The sequence below is a fragment of the Scyliorhinus canicula genome, chromosome 6, assembly GCF_902713615.1.
Source record: "Scyliorhinus canicula chromosome 6, sScyCan1.1, whole genome shotgun sequence".
NCBI classification, from domain to species: Eukaryota; Metazoa; Chordata; class Chondrichthyes; order Carcharhiniformes; family Scyliorhinidae; genus Scyliorhinus; species Scyliorhinus canicula.
In genome coordinates this window covers 213,883,614-213,903,251 of record NC_052151.1, presented here as the reverse complement: position 1 = coordinate 213,903,251, position 19,638 = coordinate 213,883,614, and the positions used below count along the sequence as shown (strand labels likewise).

General features: G+C 45.4%; 1 protein-coding gene across 1 annotated transcript; it reads right to left on the bottom strand.

Moving 5' to 3' along the window:
- Positions 1-7,002: 7,002 nt before the first annotated feature.
- LOC119968013 (probable G-protein coupled receptor 139) lies at positions 7,003-15,788 on the bottom strand. Its single transcript, XM_038801115.1, has 2 exons — positions 15,590-15,788; positions 7,003-7,955 (listed from the first exon to the last, which is right to left on the bottom strand). Exons 1-2 carry the CDS (start codon positions 15,786-15,788, stop codon positions 7,003-7,005), a joined length of 1,152 nt encoding a protein of 383 aa, XP_038657043.1.
- Between the last annotated feature and the right edge of the window lie 3,850 nt (positions 15,789-19,638).

Here is a 19,638-nt window from a genome sequence, read left to right as displayed (position 1 = left end):
TCGGGAGAGTGCATACACCGAAACATGGGGTGACCTAGTGAGACCCCACTGAGTTTCGGTACGGTAGCTCTCGACGGACAGGGTGAGAGAAGCTGGAGCACCAGTGACCGGACGACAGTGACTCCCCCCCCCCACGCTGTCTCCGAACCTTGCAAGGCCCTGTTGACCTCCCCTGAGTTGAAACATTTGGCGTAAAGGTACTTGGAGCACTGTCTGGTGTGCACCACAAACGTGCTGTGGTACAGCAAGTGGAGGTAAACATCCCGACGAGCTGAACAGTCAAAGGTCAGACCGAGCCCAGGAGCTAGGTGCCATCTGGACGGGTTTCGGGCTTCTCGAAAGGGCAATACCATTGATAGTGGTGATGCATTTTCAGAGCCAGCGAATGCAAGAGTGAATAGAAGCAATACACCAGCGCTTGTAGCTGCACTTGGAGGAGTGTAAACGTCTGCCGCAGAAGGAGGTGGTGTCGACCATGTGTGTCACCCAGGACAACATTACATGCATAGAATCCACAATGGAGACCTTGGGGGCAGGTAGTGACACAGTCGCAGAATGACGTGGCACAGTTCCAAAGGAGGTAGTCCACCCTTCGAAGCCCCGTAGCCCTAGAAGATGTCCGAGAAAGGGGTCCGAGGTAACAGGGTGAGAATCGCAGCAGGTAGCCTCCACCCCTGACGTGCTGCCTGAGGATTCTCCTAGTCATAGCATTAGGGGGACAGAAGGCCAGAAAAGCAGATATTAGTTAAGTTGGCACGTGTACAAGGCACGGTATAGCTACAGGGGCTAAGGCACAAAACTGTATATATTTGTTCATATTAAATCCCTGTGCACAAATTTACGAACCGTCGATGCTCTGTGCGAAGGGTATGAGTGATGGGCTGGCTTCAAGGGGTGGGGCGCGAGTGTGCAGACGCTTGAGGTGGGCTTGACCCAAGGAGCCAATGTCACCCAGAGCGCACCCATCTGGTGGCCCACGCGATCACCGCCAAGCCACTATCCCCACCTCCCCTCACCGAGGGATTTGATGGGCACGACCGTGTGATGGAATGGCCAGCTCGCATGTCACAGATCAAGTAAATGGACTGTGGAAAGTGCTCTAACGGGCAGGACTCAACGTTGCACAACGATGCTGATCGCATGAGCTCATCCGAGAGAGGATTCCCATCACACACCATCCAATATGCCAGACCCGATTGTACTGCGAACACAGGTGCTGCACCCCATACTGAGGCAGATCGGGATCACGGACTGGGTTGCGAGCTGCAGGTGTTGCGCATCAAGGGTGTTTCTGGGCGGGGGATCTGCCTGCTGGGGTCGACGGATGGGGTGTCCATGTCGCTGGCCAGACCCCATAATCGATGAACCTGGAGGCGATTAGTGGGGCCCGTGCACATCGGTGCTGGGGCACACATTCAGCGTCATCCTGTGACTGCTGGTCCCCCTGTCGATCCCATGCTTGCTCTCCCTTGCTTCCTAGCTGTCGGATGGATTCTGAAATTAAACTCCTTTTCCAATACGTCGCCGCTCTGCAGCACGACATTGTGGAGTTTGCAGAAGGCTACCATAATGTGGGAGTGTTTTCTCGCACCATAATGGAGGGCCCTACCAGAGCGCTCCATGCACCTGAAAATCATCTTCACGATTCCGAATCACTGCCTGATCGCGGCCCTGGTTTTGCTGGCCGTCGTTGTCTCGCGTCTTCAAATTGGTCTGTGGTCCCCAGATAGGTGGCATTAGCCACAACTGCAGCGGATATCTCCTGTTGCCCAGGATGCAACTCCTCAGCCCGGTGAAATGCCCCGAAAAGGTCAGGAAGCGTCGAGTGTGCCAGAATGAAGGCACTCTGCAAGAGCATCGAATACAGACGTGCATGATGCCGATCCAATGTTCGCACGCCAGATGCAGTTCATCGAGTGTAACATCTGTTGGGTTCTGAAGACCGGCATATCATACCCCTGTGCCTCGATATGTGGACCGTTGATCACCACGTGGACCTGGGCATCGCGGCAATGGTGGCGAACCACACTGACCGGGCATCCTGGTGGGCTCAGTCCACTTTGAAGTAGATATATTCACTGTCGGCTGAATCAACTAGGATGCACATAGAGTGTGTTTCGCCAACATTGCCGCGATGTCGGAGATCCAGGTGATGACTGGGAATATGGGGCCTCTATGCCGATGTGGGTTCACCTATGCACCGAGGTCTGTGAGATTCCAGACTGCTCACCACTCGGTGCCCGGAAGATCTCCGTTACATAAAGGTTCAGGGAAACCGTCCCCTCTGCCATATCCCCAATGTGGTATGTTCTCCATGATCCGATAGATATATTGCACTCACCCCTGCTCAAGCCTAATTCTTCTTTGGCGTATCTGGTGCAGCAGTGCCTCGAGTAACAGGTGCTGCTCGGGCACACGAGGCCTCAAGCGGCACCGCCATTACATCTGCTCTTTTGCCTAATGGTCAGCCAGTTCTCCATCCTTCCCTGCTGCGTCCTGTTGCTCAAGGGGAGGCTCCACTGCTGCAGCGTATTCCTCGATTAGCTCCATCTCGTAGATTCCGGTGCATCACCCAGTGCTGCGGTGAGGACGATGAAGTCGACCATTCCGAGTTGAATTCTGAAGTCCATCGTATGCAGGCTGTGAGATTCAGGCATGTTAAGATAGTGAATATCACCACGTCCAACCAGATTCACCGTGCAACTTGGGTGGCCCTTGTCTGCACTGCGAGCCCAGACGCCGCATGTCCCTCCCGCTTCACCCCTTAATCACACACGTACCCCGTCCGTTTTTTCAGGCACTCTGGCCCAACAACAGGCCCAATCAGTACCCGGCAAAGTCGGTTCCTCTGGCCCTGGTGCCCGTCTCTGTTGCCAGCTGTACTGGTGGCTTGACCGAGCCATGCCAACGATATGCTCCACGGTCCACACCCGGCACCTTCCTGCAGTGGATATTGTGCGCAGTAAAATTCTTTGGGCAGCCTGCTGTCCGACAGGTGGGTGGTGGCCGATTGGAGAGAGTTTGATGGGACGAAGATCTGACCTTCGGCGTGTGATGGGGTAGCTGCACCCAGACGGCCAGTGTCACACTGCAGGATTAGGGGCCAGACTGGTCGATAAGTGGGGTGCGCAGCAACACGAGTCCCTTTCAGGTTGCAGCGATGGCGATCCATGCCTGTACATACCCGTCATGTGCGCCGTCACCCTGACACAATGAAAATGAAATGAAAATCACTTATTGTCACGAGTAGGCTTCAATGAAGTTACTGTGAAAAGCCCCTAGTCGCCACATTCCGGCGCCTGTCCGGGGAGGCTGGTACGGGAATCGAACCGTGCTGCTGGCCTGCTTGGTCTGCTTTAAAAGCCAGCGATTTAGCCTTGTGAGCTAAACCAGCACAAACCATTGTCAACCCCAATCATATACTTTTGCCCCCTCGGTTCTGGCGTGGACACCGGCCCTCCACCTACCACTCGCCAGCCCTGTTAGAGGCAGGACCGGCAACATCGGCTACTTGATCTCAATCATTGGCATCTGGTTGTTGATGTTTAAAACCGCAGTGAAACTCACCATCGTCAATTCCATCGGCAGAGATGGAGCATCGCGAAGGCCCAGGAGAATATTGGTCAAGTCCGCTTATGATATGCAAACCACGTTTGCTGTATGTATAGAGCAGAGCACATTGTTGCCACTGCCATGGCACGGGATCATGTCCATTTGGCGTGTGCAAGTAGCCCAACATAATTTTGCCTACGCAATCGCTTCTTCACCAAATTACCTTTCCCAATCTGTGCGTCTGCTTATGGAGAAACTCAATCTTTATTACAAAACCTGCACGGAACCCAACGTCGACACGGGAGAATGTGTGCAAATGCCACACAGACTGTCACCCAGTGCCGCAATTGAACAAAGGTCCCTGGAACTATGAGGTGGAAGTGCTCACCTGTCTGCCACCATGATGCCCCTTGGGTTGGATTCTCCAGAGGTTCGCTGATGATTGGATTCTCCGGTCCAGCTGTCAGTCCTCCCCAGCCAGCAGCTTTCCCAAAATCCGATGGGTGGATTCAATAGAATATCCCATTGCGAAGCGGCGAGAATAGTGAAACCCGTCAACACCAAACCACAAAATTAACCGTCCTTGGTGGTGGTGCTAGTGGGACAGACTAGATATGGAGAATTCTTCTCTGTCTGCTTCAGTATTTAGAATTTGAGAATTCTCACTTTATTTGTGTATCGCGGTTGCCTGGGGTGGCTTCAATGGCAAATTCTATTGACAAGCCAGAGGAGTAGAGAATACTTCTGGCATCGAGTGGCGTACGACAGTGAAGCTCGTGGCTGTGAACTGGAGAACCCAACCCAGCATCTCAAACGTATCACACTGCATAGATCGTCTACGTGCCTCCATAAGTTCAGATCCGCACATACAGCACCCCTCTCCAGCATCCGCTTCCACTCCCAGGCATCTCTTCTCCCATATAGCTATTTGTATAACTACGAAATGATCCATTTCTAGGAGGCGTGGTTGCGCATTGAGTATCCTCTCTAGTTCTGAGCTAGATGCTCCGGCATTGACTCCCACTCCACTATTTCAGGCCAAAGAAGGTGCATGCATGGCGTGTTCAAACAGATTGAACGTGCTAACCTTTGTATCCTTCCAAATACGTTAATTTCTGGCGGTGAGAGCAGGAGTGACTTCTGGGTTGGAAGTTGGAATTTTGTTCTCCTGCTGGCAGTGGACTCATGTCCCCAGGTTTCTCAGTGGCGTCACCGGCACATCGCATTGACAAGCGTTGGAAAGAGATAATACCCAAGCAGCGAATGGCGCGGCACGTGGAGAACTGGACAATCACATCTAATGAGTCGTTTTTCCCAAGCCTTTTCTGATTTTTCTTTCAGATTTCCAGCATCCGCCGTATTTTGCTTTTATTATTAACTGAGTTATTGGAATATGTTCCAGATTCAAACATCATTTTTCGAAAAAAATCTTTAATTACTGCATTTAAGCTAAAACTTAAAGTTCTTACTTTTTTATTCAAACGAGTACAGATTTTCCATAAGTAAGGAATTTATGTAGTCTCCCAAGTATACGTGCCCAAATAATTACCTTGCATTCTGTGTTAAAGTCAAATACATAAACCTTCAATGATTTCATTGAACGGGATGCAGACTCGCCTGCGCATTATCCGTTCACAAATAAGATCTATGTAATTGCTACACTGCCGATGAAGGGCATTCGGCCCACCGAGTCTTTAACGACCCTTTGAAAGATCACTCTAGCTAGACACATTTCCCGGCCCCTACCGCAGTCACCACTCCAATCCTGCAGACATTTGGACATTAAATGGTGATTTTTGTATAGCCAGTCCACCTCGGCTCCACATCTTTGGACTGTGGAGGAAACGCACGCAGGCAGGGAATTAAAGTAGAAACTCCACAGTCACCCAAGTCCGTATTGAACCCGGATCGCAAGTGGGTTGAGACAGCCGTGCGACACGCAGTGCCACCATGGTGGGTAGCACTTTTGTTTCACAGCTCCAGGGTCCCAGGTTCGATTATCGGCTGGGGTCGCTGTCTGTGTGGATTCTGCACGTTCACCCGTGTCTGCGTGGGTTTCCTCCGATTGCACCGACTTCCTCCCACAGGTCCAGAAAGATGTGCTGTTAGGTAATTTGGACATTCTGAATTCCGTCTCTCAGCCATTACACAAAAAGGCGCTGGAATGCGGCGACTAAGGGCTATTCACCGTAACCTAATTGCAGTGTTAATGCAAGTCTACCTGTGACAATAAGGTACATTATTATTACCGTCGTATGTCTTTGATAAATCTATTCTGCATTCCCTCCAAGCACAAAGCCTCAGTTCTAAGTGGAACTGCTGCGATTTGACAGCTGTGCACAAAACTAAGTGGAATCAGAGATGCGCACAATTCTGAATTCTCCCTCGCCGGAATGTGTCAACTAGGGGATTTTCACAGTAACTTCATTGCAGTGTTAATGTAAGCCTACTTGTGATAATAATACTAAAGAGATTATTACTTGTAACATAGCTTAAACTTTGTATTTAATGGCTTGATGAATGAAGCGATATTGGGAGAAGGAGGGATCGGGCTATTGAACTTGATGTAAGGCCATGATCATATTAAATGGCGGAGCAGGCTCGAAATGCCGAATAGCTTCCCCCTGCTTATATTTGCTATGCATGTTTCTATGCATTTTAATTTTCGAAAATGGCTGAAAATCGATTCGGCATGTTTCACCCTTGCATTTACCATTTTTCAGGACTTTCGTTCCACAATATAATTAATCGGCTGTCTGTCGTATTTTTAATGGAGATGAAAGATCATGGGGCAAGTGGGTGGCGTTGAAGGGCTGGCTCCCTCCAGTGACTGAAGCAGACTGACAACAGCAATATTTGTTTTCGTAAGGTTATTCGAATCAAGGAAGATAATGGTTGCCAGAATGGTGCGCGTGGTGAGTGATTTCAATTCGATGGTGAAAGGGAATTTTGAATCTATCTTCTTGAAGCAGACTTATTAAAGTTTACCATGGGAATGGAAGAGTTGCAGGCGATGATTTTGTTCGAGCAGGGTTTACTCGCAGGTGAGTCAAATACGGGGACTACGGATTCATGAGAATTAGCAATGGAACTATGGTAAGGTGGGACTTGATTCTTTTATGCGGTAGTTTGGTACGTTTATGGCAGCATTATCTGGACGATGAAAGAAGTTAATGGGATAATAGATATCGAAATAAAAGACTTTAAATGTATAAAACAAGCTGCACTGTTTTAGCAAACAGTGGTGGGAGGAGGGGAGGGGACGTCACCCATTCTCAAAAATCAGATGGCAGAAATGTAAGACTGGTCAGATTTTATTTGTATTGAGGTATTCTCTGCAACTTCGACATAAATGGCTGAGAACATTCTGGGTGACATAGTCGGTTGTGGGAGAAGCAGCTGCAATCACCTGCAGCTGAACTCAATGATCAGATCCATGGTCTTCAAAAGTCAACGGGACTTGAGAGGACCTGGAGACTTTCCAGCTGTGCTTAACGCAAGTAAGTTAAATATTTTAATCAGTATAATAAACGGAACGAACAGACCATTTTTCAGCTCGTTTCTGAATTTTGTTTGACTTATAGCATAAATAAAGGTGTTTACACAGGAACTAAGAAGCAGCAGCATGGTGCTCGTCTGGCGCAAAATACCGAATGGATTTGTAAAGTCTGCACTGTTACCATGCAGATCCACCATTCGGTCCAGTATGAAGTAGATCACATTTGGCATCCATAGCAGTATAAAATTCGCCGAAATGCTGAACATCAGAATGATTGATTTCCTTCTGTTTGCCACCTCTGCATCGTTGTTGGCATTGTTGCTTCGACTCCTGATTCTCCTCCTTGCGGAACTGGACGCCACGATGTGTTTGACGGTGAGACAGTTGAAAATAATGATGAAGATGTATGGAATGAATGGTGTTAATATATGGTGCACCCAGTCAAAGATGGCCCATTCAATTAAATTCACAAAGTCTTGACTATTTCTGCAACCCCTACCTTCGTGGGATATTGTGCGAATTGGCTCATATTTAAAATATTCTGGGATGTTCCTCAAAGTGCTCACGACCCAGATTGTACCGAGGACTGTGGCGGCCGTGCTCAAGGTACAATATCTAGCTTTAAATCCCTGGTGACATATTGCTACAAAACGATCGAAGGTGAAAGCCACAGTGGACCAGACAGAACAATCCATGAAGCTGTTTTTAATTACCTGGTTCAGTGCACAGACGGTGGTTGGGAAAAACGTCAAAGATTTCACGTAGTAGAAAACGAGGTGATCAACAATAACAAAAAACACGATGACGAGGAGATCAGAGACAGCCATGGCCAGCAAATAAAGAGTGACTGATTTGGAGAGACCACATTTCTGTCGGCTGAGGATCACAATTGTCACCAAATTCGCTGCAATAAGTGGAGAAAAACGATTAAAACATTCTCACACATTCATAATTTTGAAAATGAAGGAGAAAGGCTTGTCATTACCTGCTTGCCTCTACTTTTAAACTGGGCGTTAAACATCGAATGTTTCTCCATTTTGCAACAGCGAAAACTAATCCTTAAGTGTGGACATGTTTTAGTCGTATTCTGAATTAGACGGTTAATGCTCGCGAGCTAATATGAACAGATTACCGTGGGAACATGGAGAACCTCCGATCGTTGAGCGTGGTGCAACAATCAATAATGTTATGGCTCTTCTGAATTATGTCTTCACACAGCAGTCACGCACACCGATAGTATTTGCGACCACTACTAATCTCTAATTTATCAACCTCTGTTTGAAAAGTATAAAATTGCAGGGCCTTCAACGCTCCCTGGGATAGTTTTCCAACGAATGATGACTCTTTCATAGATAACGGATCTGCTCATATGTAGCATAAATGAGATACCCCTTATTTTTAATCTGTATCCGCGAGCGCCAGCCTCCCTTCCCTCTTCGAATAATGGTTGTATGTGTTCAAGAAGATCATCACACAATCTTCTAAACTCCGGAGACAACTTTAGCCCGACATTAACAGAACACGGCGCTCTTGGTAGTACTTCAGCTCAGACGTAAACCATGTTGCTGTCGAGAGGACTGAAAACATACGTGGGGAAGGATGGATATCGATCAGGATATCCCGAACAATATCAAATTTCACATTACCATACATCAGTTTAGAAGAAGAGTGGCGACATTAATGTAGGGAATCACATTTCTAAATTAAATTTCGTTTTATGATGAGTGAATTGGGGTTGCTAGCTCACCGTAGTGGTAAGGCAATCAAGCGTTTCACGTCTCCACAGCTGCTGGCACCTGCTTTGAAAATCAACATATCTGTCTCATTCTACACAACTGGTCGTTTGAGAGCTTACAGTTTCAAATTTACAGTGACATTTCAAAATATCTGTTCTGTGATATAAACTGGCATGGTGATTTGGAATCCTTTCGGGAACATTTAAAATTAAGTGTGACTTTGATTTAAGAAGGATATACGTTTTCTGGTAGTTCCTCCTTAAAATATGTCCCATTCAACAATGAAATGATACGGAGACTAAATTTGGATTGTTTGGAGCCTCTTTTGCTCCGACTCCACGGTCACCAGTTGGACGATGGAGAGCGAAGATTTTACGTTACTCCTTGGAATGCACTATCTGGAAAGAGTGGTCCGGTGTGCCTCATTTACTTGCAAGTAAATTACACATTTTCTTATTATGGTCATCATTGAATCTACTTCACTCTCCTTTTAAGAAAGGGAATTCATTGAATGTTTACAGGATGGCTTTTTGGAACAGCTTGTGATGGAGCCCACGAGGGAACAGGCTATTCTGGACTTAGTGTTATGTAATGAGCCAGAATTGATAAAAGACCTTAAAGTAAGGGAACACTTAGGAAGCAGTGATCATAAAATGGTAGAATTCAGTCTGCAATTTGAAAGGAAGAAGGTAGAATCAGATGTAAAGGTTTTACAGTTAAATAAAGGTAATTACAGGCGCATGAGGGAGGAACTGACGAAAATCGACTGGAAGCAGAGCCTAGTGGGAAAGACAGTAGAACAGCAATGGCAGGAGTTTCTGGGAGTAATTTAGGACACAGTGCAGAGGTTCATCCCAAAGAAAAGAAAGGTTATCAGAGGGAGGATTAGGCAGCCATGGCTGACAAAGGAAGTCAGGGAATGCATTAAGGCAAAAGAGAGAGCCTATAATGTGGCAAAGAGTAGTGGGAAGTCAGAAGATTGGGAAGGCTACAAAAACAAACAGAGGATAACAAAGAGAGAAATAAGGAAGGAGAGGATCAAATATGAAGGTAGGCTAGCCAGTAACATTAGGAATGATAGTAAAAGTTTCTTTAAATACATTAAAAACAAACGGGAGGCAAAAGTAGACATTGGGCCGCTCCAAAATGACGCTGGTAATCTAGTGATGGGAGACAAGGAAATAGCTGAGGAACTTAATAAGTACTTTGCGTCAGTCTTCATAGTAGAAGACATGAGTAATATCCCAACAATTCAGGAAAGTCAGGGGGCAGAGTTGAATATGGTTGCCATCACAAAGGAGAAGGTGCTAGAGAAACTAAAAGATCTGAAAATTGATAAATTCCGGGCCCAGATGGGCTACATCCTAGAGTTCTAAAGGAGATAGCTGAAGAAATAGTGGAGGCGTCAGTTATGATCTTTCAAAAGTCACTGGAATCAGGGAAAGTCCCAGAGGATTGGAAAATCGCTGTTGTAACCCCCCCCCTGTTCAAGAAGGGAACAAGAAAAAAGATGGAAAATTATAGGCCAATTAGCCTAACCTCGGTTGTTGGCAAAATTCTAGAATCCATCGTTAAGGATGAGATTTCTAAATTCTTGGAAGTGCAGGGTCGGATTAGGACAAGTCAGCATGGATTTAGTAAGGGGAGGTCGTGCCTGACAAACCTGTTAGAGTTCTTTGAAGAGATAACAAATAGGTTAGACCAAGGAGAGCCAATGGATGTTATCTATCTTGACTTCCAAAAGGCCTTTGACAAGGTGCCTCATGGGAGACTGCTGAGTAAAATAAGGGCCCATGGTATTCGAGGCAAGGTACTAACATGGATTGACGATTGGCTGTCAGACAGAAGGCAGAGAGTTGGGATAAAAGGTTCTTTTTCGGAATGGCAACCGGTGACAAGTGGTGTCCCGCAGGGTTCAGTGTTGGGGCCACAGCTGTTCTCTTTATATATTAACGATCTAGATGATGGGACTGGGGGCATTCTGGCCAAGTTTGCCGATGATACAAAGATAGGTGGAGGGGCAGGTGGTATTGAGGAGGTGGGGAGGCTGCAGAAAGATTTAGACAGTTTAGGAGAATGGTCCAAGAAGTGGCTGATGAAATTCAACGTGGGCAAATGCGAGGTCTTGCACTTTGGAAAAAAGAATAGAGGCATGGACTATTTTCTAAACGGTGACAAAATTCACAATGCTAAAGTGCAAAGGGACTTGGGAGTCCTAGTCCAGGATTCTCTAAAGGTAAACTTGCAGGTTGAGTCCGTAATTAAGAAAGCAAATGTAATGTTGTCATTTATCTCAAGAGGCTTGGAATATAAAAGCAGGGATGTACTTCTGAGGCTTTATAAAGCACTAGTTAGGCCCCATTTAGAATACTGTGAGCAATTTTGGGCCCCATACCTCAGGAAGGACATACTGGCACTGGAGCGGGTCCAGCGGAGATTCACACGGATGATCCCAGGAATGGTAGGCCTAACATACGATGAACGTCTGAGAATCGTGGGATTATATTCATTGGAGTTTAGGAGGTTGAGGGGAGATCTAATAGAAACGTACAAGATAATGAATGGCTTGGATAGGATGGACGTAGGGAAGTTGTTTCCATTAGCAGGGGAGACTAGGACGCGGGGGCACAGCCTTAGAATAAAAGGGAGTCACTTTAGAACAGAGATGAGGATAAATTTCTTCAGCCAGAGAGTGGTAGGTCTGTGGAATTCATTGCCACAGAGGGCGGAGGCCGGGACATTGAGTGTCTTTAAGACAGAAATTGATAAATTCTTGATTTCTTGAGGAATTAAGGGCTATGGGGAGAGAGCGAGTAAATGGAGTTGAAATCAACCATGATTGAATGGTGGAGTGGACTCGATGGGCCGAATGTCCTTACTTCCACTCCTATGTCTTATGGTCTTCTGGTCTTATGGATTCCAGGTAATAGCTACACACAACAACGTAAAAGCTCTACATTGCCTCTGGCTGTTTACTAATTGAATGGCGGTATTTTTTTCTTGACTATTCGTGGCAACAGTTTATACTTTGTATTCCGTCAAGCATCCTGCAGTGAAACATTCCATGCACACATCGTAAATAATCGTAGCACGAGATTAACGCTGAACGCCATACATGCAACATGCTAACTTACATACATTAAACACAGGTTTCGTTCTGCTCACATTTCATCTATAAAATACCTGGAACTCCGATTGCTGCAAGTGTGTAATAGAAATACTCCTGTACCCTGATCATTAATAGGAAGAGCCTAATATTCATCCTGTGCCGGAACAAATGGTCTCTTGGATTCGAAAATGCGAGCTCACAATAACACAATGAACAAGCGTATATGTGTATCTTTATTTATAACAATCGGGTGGACCCATGAGACTAATTGGATGGCTTGTGCACAAATTGAAAGAGAAGAACTGACTGCTTCTAACTCCCCAGAGAGAGAAATGTCAACAAAAGTGAGTTACGACCAGTGAACAATTTAGAAGTTAATGAGGGCAGCTCACTGAATCATAAACTGTTGAATTCCGGTCAGACAAACGTACTGCCCTCTCTCTCTGTCAATCTCTTTCACGGTCTAACTCACCAAGAATCGCTCACTTTTCAACATTATTGCACTCACGTCCCTCAAGAGTCTATTCTGTTACTCATTCTTTGTTAATTATTATTGTCGTTGCATCCCACCCATCCTACTTTCCGTCTCCTGTGCAAAAAAATAAAGTCTCGAAATGCAATCAAAGATCTTGCTCTCACCTCTGGGTCAGGAATTTCAAAGATCAATCCCCCTCTGACTGCTGATATATATTTTCATTTCCGTCTTCTCCTGGTGACAACATATTCTGAAACTGCTATCCGAGTTATAGGTTCCCCCATGAGATGAAACATGCTCCATGCATTTATACATTGCGGCCGACTCATAATGTATATGTGGATACGCTTATATATATTACATTGACATACACACACCTATATATATAGTTGGTAAGCAGAGTGGGCTTCAATACTCATTGGAGTTTACAAAAACAGATGTCATCTTTAATATGTGATATATTAAATGTAATATATATATACTATTTAATACATTACATATTAAAATGACATCTGTTTTTGTAAACTCCAATGAGTATTGAAGTCCACTCTGCTTAACAACTCAATATGAGAAACTCCTTCGCAGCAATCAACAACAGCAATCCCGTAACAGCCTCCCCGAACAGGCGCCGGAATGTGGCGACTAGGGGCTTTTCACAGTAACTTCATTGAAGTCTACTCGTGACAATAAGCGATTTTCATTTCATTTTTCACTTCATTACTATATTCTGACCTAATTCCATTGCAATTCCATTAACTACTGAAATAGGAAGTCTAACACAATACCTAAGTGTTGCCTCAAAAAGTGCCTGTACAGTTCTAAGAGCACTTGCATATTTCTATCCTCAATCATTAATTTAGAGAACCCATTCCCTTTTTTTCCAATTAAGGGAAATTTACCGTGGCCAATCCACGTTTACTCCACATCTTTGGGTTGTTCGGATAGGTCACCCGCAGATGTGGGGAGAATGTACAAACTCGACAAGGACAGTGACAAGTGGCCGGGAACGAACCCGGGTCATTTGCGCTGTGAAGCAGAAGTGCACACCACTGCGCCACATCGCCGACTTTGACTTGTATACTTGATCACGTATTCTAGCAATTTATCTTGTTCCATTATTTATCTTATCACTTGTTATACGTGCTTCCTAAACGACTGTGGTGTGTTTAAGTCGTCACACAAATCGTTCGGTACAGGAACATCGCAGAGTGCCTCTCTATTTAAAAAAAAATCTGCTTTTCTATTCGTCCTTTTAAATTCAGACAACCTCACATTTTCCCACAGTGCAATCCAAACGGCAATTGTGGCCACTGATTTATCCTTTCTGTATTTATGAATTTAAAAAAAATAGAGTACCCAATTCATTATTTTTTTTCCAATTAAGGGGCAATTTAGCGTGGCCACTCCACCCACCCTGCACATATTTGGGTTGTGGGGCCGAACCCCATGCAAACACGGGCAGAATGTGCAAACTTCACAGGGACAGTGACCCAGAGACGGGATCGAACCTGGGGCCTCGGCGTCGTGAGTCAGCAGTGCTAAACACTGCACTACCGTGCTGTCCTTCCTTTCTAAATTTATTTGCAGACGATTATGTGGTCCTATCCATTAAGTTTGATTAGTTATGGATCTTTGTATCTTAAGGAAATCTGACTCCAACACATCCTGTCCATTCTTTCAAGTCAAGATTTATTATGCTGATTCCAGATATTTATGGCTCCAGCACTGTTCCCCGAGAACTGTGCTATTTACAGTAAAGTAACATGCAAATGGCCACATTTCCAAGCCTGTTGCGAAATTTTCGATATTAGCCAGCGAGTACTCATGTCTTGACAACTGAAACTCAAGCTCTTGCAAGGGATGGCGTCAGCTTCACAAAGCACAGAAGCTACAGGCCTGCACGGAGCAATTTGTCTGTTTATACCCGCACCGGTCCTCCGACTAAGCATTTCACCCATTGTCCAAACCTAAAACCTTCTCTGATCTGTGTGATCGCAAAAGCTCTTTTTATCAGTTCCAACAATCCTCAATGAACGTCTCGATTGAATCTTGCTCCATCATATTGTCATATAGAGGTGTGCAGATTTCGGTAATGCCCTGTTTAAAATAATTTAATTTTCGCTCATACATTTTTCGATTCTTTGGTCAAGTAATTACAATCTTGTCCATTGACGGCTGGGAAGAATCTCGCCCGGTTCAGTCCTTGCAGGACCACATGATTAAGGATATTTCTCCCACAAGTCCTCTCAGTTTCTTTGCCCCATGAACGTATCCGAGCTTTATTTTTCCAAGTGCTTCCTGTTATTAACATGGTCGTTCGGGATCTGCATTTTAAATTATATGCAGGCAAATCCGAAATGATTTCGATATTCTCCATCTAAATTATCAGCTTTCGCAATGGTCATTAATGTCCTAGTTAAATCAACTTTTTATCTCCCACACTCAAAGGAATAATCACCTGTTCCACACAACATTTGCCTGAACAGAAATTGATCTCAATAAACTCAGCACAATTGAAGTAAACGGAAAAGTGACAATAGATTATTGAATAGTTAGTGTCACACATAGAGAAGAAAGTTCATTTTCGCTAATTGTGATCAACCCACCCACCAGTAGGTTCAGGGATTCCTGATCGTGTCCTCGGATATGTATGTGAATCTTTCATCATTGACCTTCCCTCCATCCTGAACGTGAGACTCGGGAAGTTCACAGGTGGTTGTGCAATGTTCAGTCCCAGTCGTAAGTCATCAGGTACGAAAACGACCATGTCATCACGCAGTGTGACCTGGGTAACATACAGTCTTGCGCCACAACTGTAGCAAATGGCATTCGGGCAACACCAGTGTCACATATTGGCCATCGCCAAAAAGTGAGAGTACGATCATGTTCAGACGTTTTTGTGCAGATGAGCATCGCTCGTCGTCCCACCGTGACCATTCTGAGTGTCACATCTGTCCAGAACATGAGCCAATACATTCGTAGACGAGACGAGACTACAAAGGCAGGTCAAGATTTTGGAAACCAGTGGGGCCAAACTCATGCAGCCTGCCTTTAGAACTTCTATATCAGAAGCCAGGCACAAGTCAAGAGTGTAATTTAATACTCCTGTGTGTGTCTGTGGCGTCTACAACAGTGCTTAAACTCGACACGATCCAGAGCAAAGCCATCTGTTTGTTTCGCCTCGCCAATCTTTATAGTTGGGACTTTTGTGGACGCACCTGCTCCACTTTGCTGTTTAATTTCCTTCCGCAATGGATGACTGGATGACACAGGGCATTCAAGTTTTCTTCTGTGAATCTGCTTGTGATTAGAGTTCTCAGACGGCAGTGTGCTACCTATGTGCGCTGTGTAAAGTCGGCTGGGTTGCAGTAAAGCTTTGCAAGCTAGATCCAGGTTGCAATCGTTCACATTGAACATTTACACCAGCTTTAGGGAGGTGGTCACACCACAGGTTCAGACAGGTAGATGGGTGTCGGCCAGGAGAAGCAGGCATGTAAGGCAGGAGCCCTCTGGTCATTCCCCTCTCAAACAAAGAATCCGTTTTGATTATCGTTCGCGGGGAAGGGGGAGGGGGGGGAGTGTAGCTTCAGATTGGAAGTTACCAAGCCTGTGGCAACACAGGGTCGGGCTGTGAATGCGTCTCTAATTCACTTGTCTCTCAGTTCGGAAGAAATTACTCTTGAACACGTTTGTACTTCAGGTTATTATTTATTACGATCGGGGCCGCTCTCTAGGTATTCCGAAGAACCACCTCGGAGAGTGCCAAAGTATTGCTCAAAGCTTCATTTTTTATATATATTTTTAAGGGCTGTCCCTTACATTCACTTGAGCTTGCCCCCATTACAAAGCATAAACTTGTTTTTGCCATAAATCCAATACATGATTAACTTGTTATTGCCATAATTTCGATACATGATTTTACAGACTTGAGGTTATCTATTGGCACATGAGTATATAGCAGTCTCAGCATAAACAGCAGCTGTTAGCCATAGTTGCAAGCGGCTCCCACATTCCATATTCCCTCATCCAGCCATCTTCCTTGTTTCTCAAGGCTTTTCGACTTACAGTCATGAGTCGGCTCACGGATTCAATAACAACTCGTGTATTTTTGATTTTCCACTAATGTGTCCCATTAATTCTGGCTTGTTCCAGCTATTAGCCCTTGCTTCACATTCTCAGGGCTAGGTCCAAGCGAGTGATAATAGTAGTAAACTCGGTACTCTGGGGCAGACAGGGGCGTTTCTGTGGCCGCAAACGGGACTCCAGGATGGTGTATTGCCTCCCTGGTGCCAGGGCCCTGGAAGTCTCTGAACGGCGACAGGGAATTCTGAAACACGATGGTAAACACACAGATGTCATTGACCGCATTGTATTATTGATACGAAGTCCTGCAAAGTCAATTCAGGGGGTAAGGTCGGGAGCAATAAGGCAGGAACTCTAAGTCAACAATCTCGCACGTTAGACGTACTAGTGCAGCTAAGAACAGGGTGTTTCTTGAGTGGAACATGTGGCTAAAGTGCTGGTGCAGCTGGGAGAGCTTTAGGTATATTGATCACTAAAACGATTTCTGGGCAAAGTGGGAGTTGCACAGGACGGACGCGTCGCACCTAAACTGGAGGGGCACACATATTCTGGGCGGGAGGGGTGCGGGTGCTGTTCGGGAGGGTTGAAACTGGTATGGCAGTGGGTTGGAAACGGAACCGCGAGCAAGTACGTTTAGATATTGGGGGGACAGTCAGACTGAGACAAACATAGCGCAGAGTAAGTGCAGGCAGAGGGAAGCCACAGTGCTCAGCGGGTCATTCGTCAGAAGTGCGTTTGCTTCAATGCCAGAAGGATAGCAGGTAAAATAGATGAATTGAGATCCTGTATTACTGCATGGGACATAGAACGTATAACATAGTGCAGACGGAGGCTATTTGGCCCATCGAGTTTGCACCAACCCACTCAAGCCCTCACTTCCACCCTATCCCGGTAACCCAATAAAGCCTCCTAAACATTTTTGGACACGAAGGGCAATTTAGCATGACCAATCCACCAAAGAACAAAGAACAAAGGCCAAAGAAAAGTACAGCACAGAAACAGGCCCTTCTGCCCTCAAAGTCTGTGCCGACCATGCTGCCCGTCAAAACAAAAATCTTCCGCATTTCCAGGGTTCGTATCCCTCTTTTCCTATTCATGTATTTGTCAAGGTGCCCCATAAACGTGACTATTGTCCCTGCTTCCACCACCTGCTCCGCCTGCATGTTCTAGGCACCCACTACCCTCTGAGTAAATAGAACCTGCACGTCTTTGGACTGTGGCAGGAAACCAGAGCACCTGGAGGCAACCCATGGTGACATGGGGAGAACTGCAGACTCCGCACTGACAGTGACCCAGCGGGGAATCGAACCTGGGACCCGAGAGCTGTGGAGCAACAGTGCTAGCCACTTGTGCAAGCGTGCCGCGGAACAATGTAATTGCAATTACGGAGACATGGTGAAATAAGGCACAGTATTGGGAGCTTATCATTCCGCATACCGTTCTTTTGGACGGACAGAAGGGGAAACAAAAGCGGTGTAGTTGCACGCTGATTAGGGAGAAGTTCGCAGCTATTTTGTGGGGGAGACATTTTTAGGCCAGTTAATTGAAGCGCAGACAGGCATGTCTCTGCGAAAGTGAAGGATATAAGTGTCAGGATTCGTGAACCATGGATGACAAGGACAATTGTAAGCTTAATCAAAGGCGAAAAGAAAGCATACGATAAGTTTCGGCATCTGAAATCCGACAATGCCCTTGCGGAATACAGTAAAGGTAGGAAGGCGCTTAAACGTGAATTAGGAGGGCTAAAACGAGCCATGACCTGTCTTTAGAAAACATGGTCAAGGAGAAACACAAGGATCGTCTCGAGTTTATGGACTGTTGTGGACGCCACAAGCACAAAAGGAGGAAATAAACTGTCTTGTATGTTGATCAGCAGGAAGAAGTGTCTGATAACCATTTTCCGCAGGAATTAACGCTCTTTACTGGATTCCAAATGGAAACAACTATAACCTGATTAACACAGTGTGATCTGCGACTGCATACTTATAGAAACTGTTATGCCCTGCGACACGATTCTCTTAGGGATTGAGTAGGTTTAGCTAGTCACTTTGAAACATGCCGGCTGGAAGATTATACTCATTTCCTGGGGATGAAACTGTGAGTGCACCCAGGCACAGGTCCTCCGGTGGTGCCAAGATCACGAACGAGGCCTTCTTTTTCAGAAAGTAATTGTTTCCACTGTGAGGGTCCATTGTAAGGATTTAAAGGCCAGTGTTATGGGCCATGGGTTAAAAACTCCAAAGTCAATTATGGAGTTCAACTGACCCGTGCATGTTTGTTGAGTTACGCTAGGATGAGCGTCAGGAGTTATTCAACGGCCTTCTTAGGCATTTTTAATTATAAACCCAGCTTTATTCTGATAATTGTGTTAACATTTGTATAAATGCACTCCGAAGAATTTATATCAATTTCAAAAATCAATACCGTACACAGCTACAGTGATCTAAGTATAACCCTCAAATAATTCGTCTTAACTGTTCCAATTCAATAACAAAATCCAAGTAAAACCAGAAGCCACTTTTCAAAGGCGTGGCCCAGGGCACAACATTCTCACTGGAATAAGACTGTTGTTATCGATACACGGTTCCCCTTATCAAACAACAGATATGAATTCCTTCCCGAAAACAATTAACTCTTGTAAGTTACCAAACAGTCGGAAACAGCTTTTACAACGAAGGCACAGAAAGACACTTCTTTCACCCAATGCAGGTCAAACCAATGAAACATTCAAACTGATTGTATAAACTCACAGAGCCACTGCCTTGCTCCACCCGCACAAATTACATCACTGAAGCCGCGTGATAAGAAATCACATTTCTGTGGGAACACTCACATGATACCAGACAACACAGTTTAAAACTCAAAAGACAATTTTAGTGTGTAACTGAACAGAATGTGGAATCATTTCAACGAATTTCAAATGTTCGGAAGCAGATTGGTATTGATGCTGATACATGGAGCAAAAAAAATAAATATCATACTGGAAATGATCATCAGATTTGGCATCATATATGGAAAACTAAATACAGTTAAAAAAAATTACGTTCTCTGGCCGTTCATCAGAACAGCAAAAGGCTGAAACTGTATTAGGTTGTCAGCCACTGACCGCAGGAAAATCTAACCACTCAGCGAATGTAACCGGTGAAACACTTAACCAATCTGGCGCGTTTATAAACGACTTTAA

Bases quoted from the DNA above. Each gene is read 5' to 3' on its own strand.
- LOC119968013 (XM_038801115.1), bottom strand. From the start codon at position 15,788: ATGTTCAATGTGAACGATTGCAACCTGGATCTAGCTTGCAAAGCTTTA. The intron at 7,956-15,589 runs GTGCGTCCACAA...CACTTATTGCAG, and splicing joins TAAACAGCAAAGTGGAGCAG to CGAATTTGGTGACAATTGTG.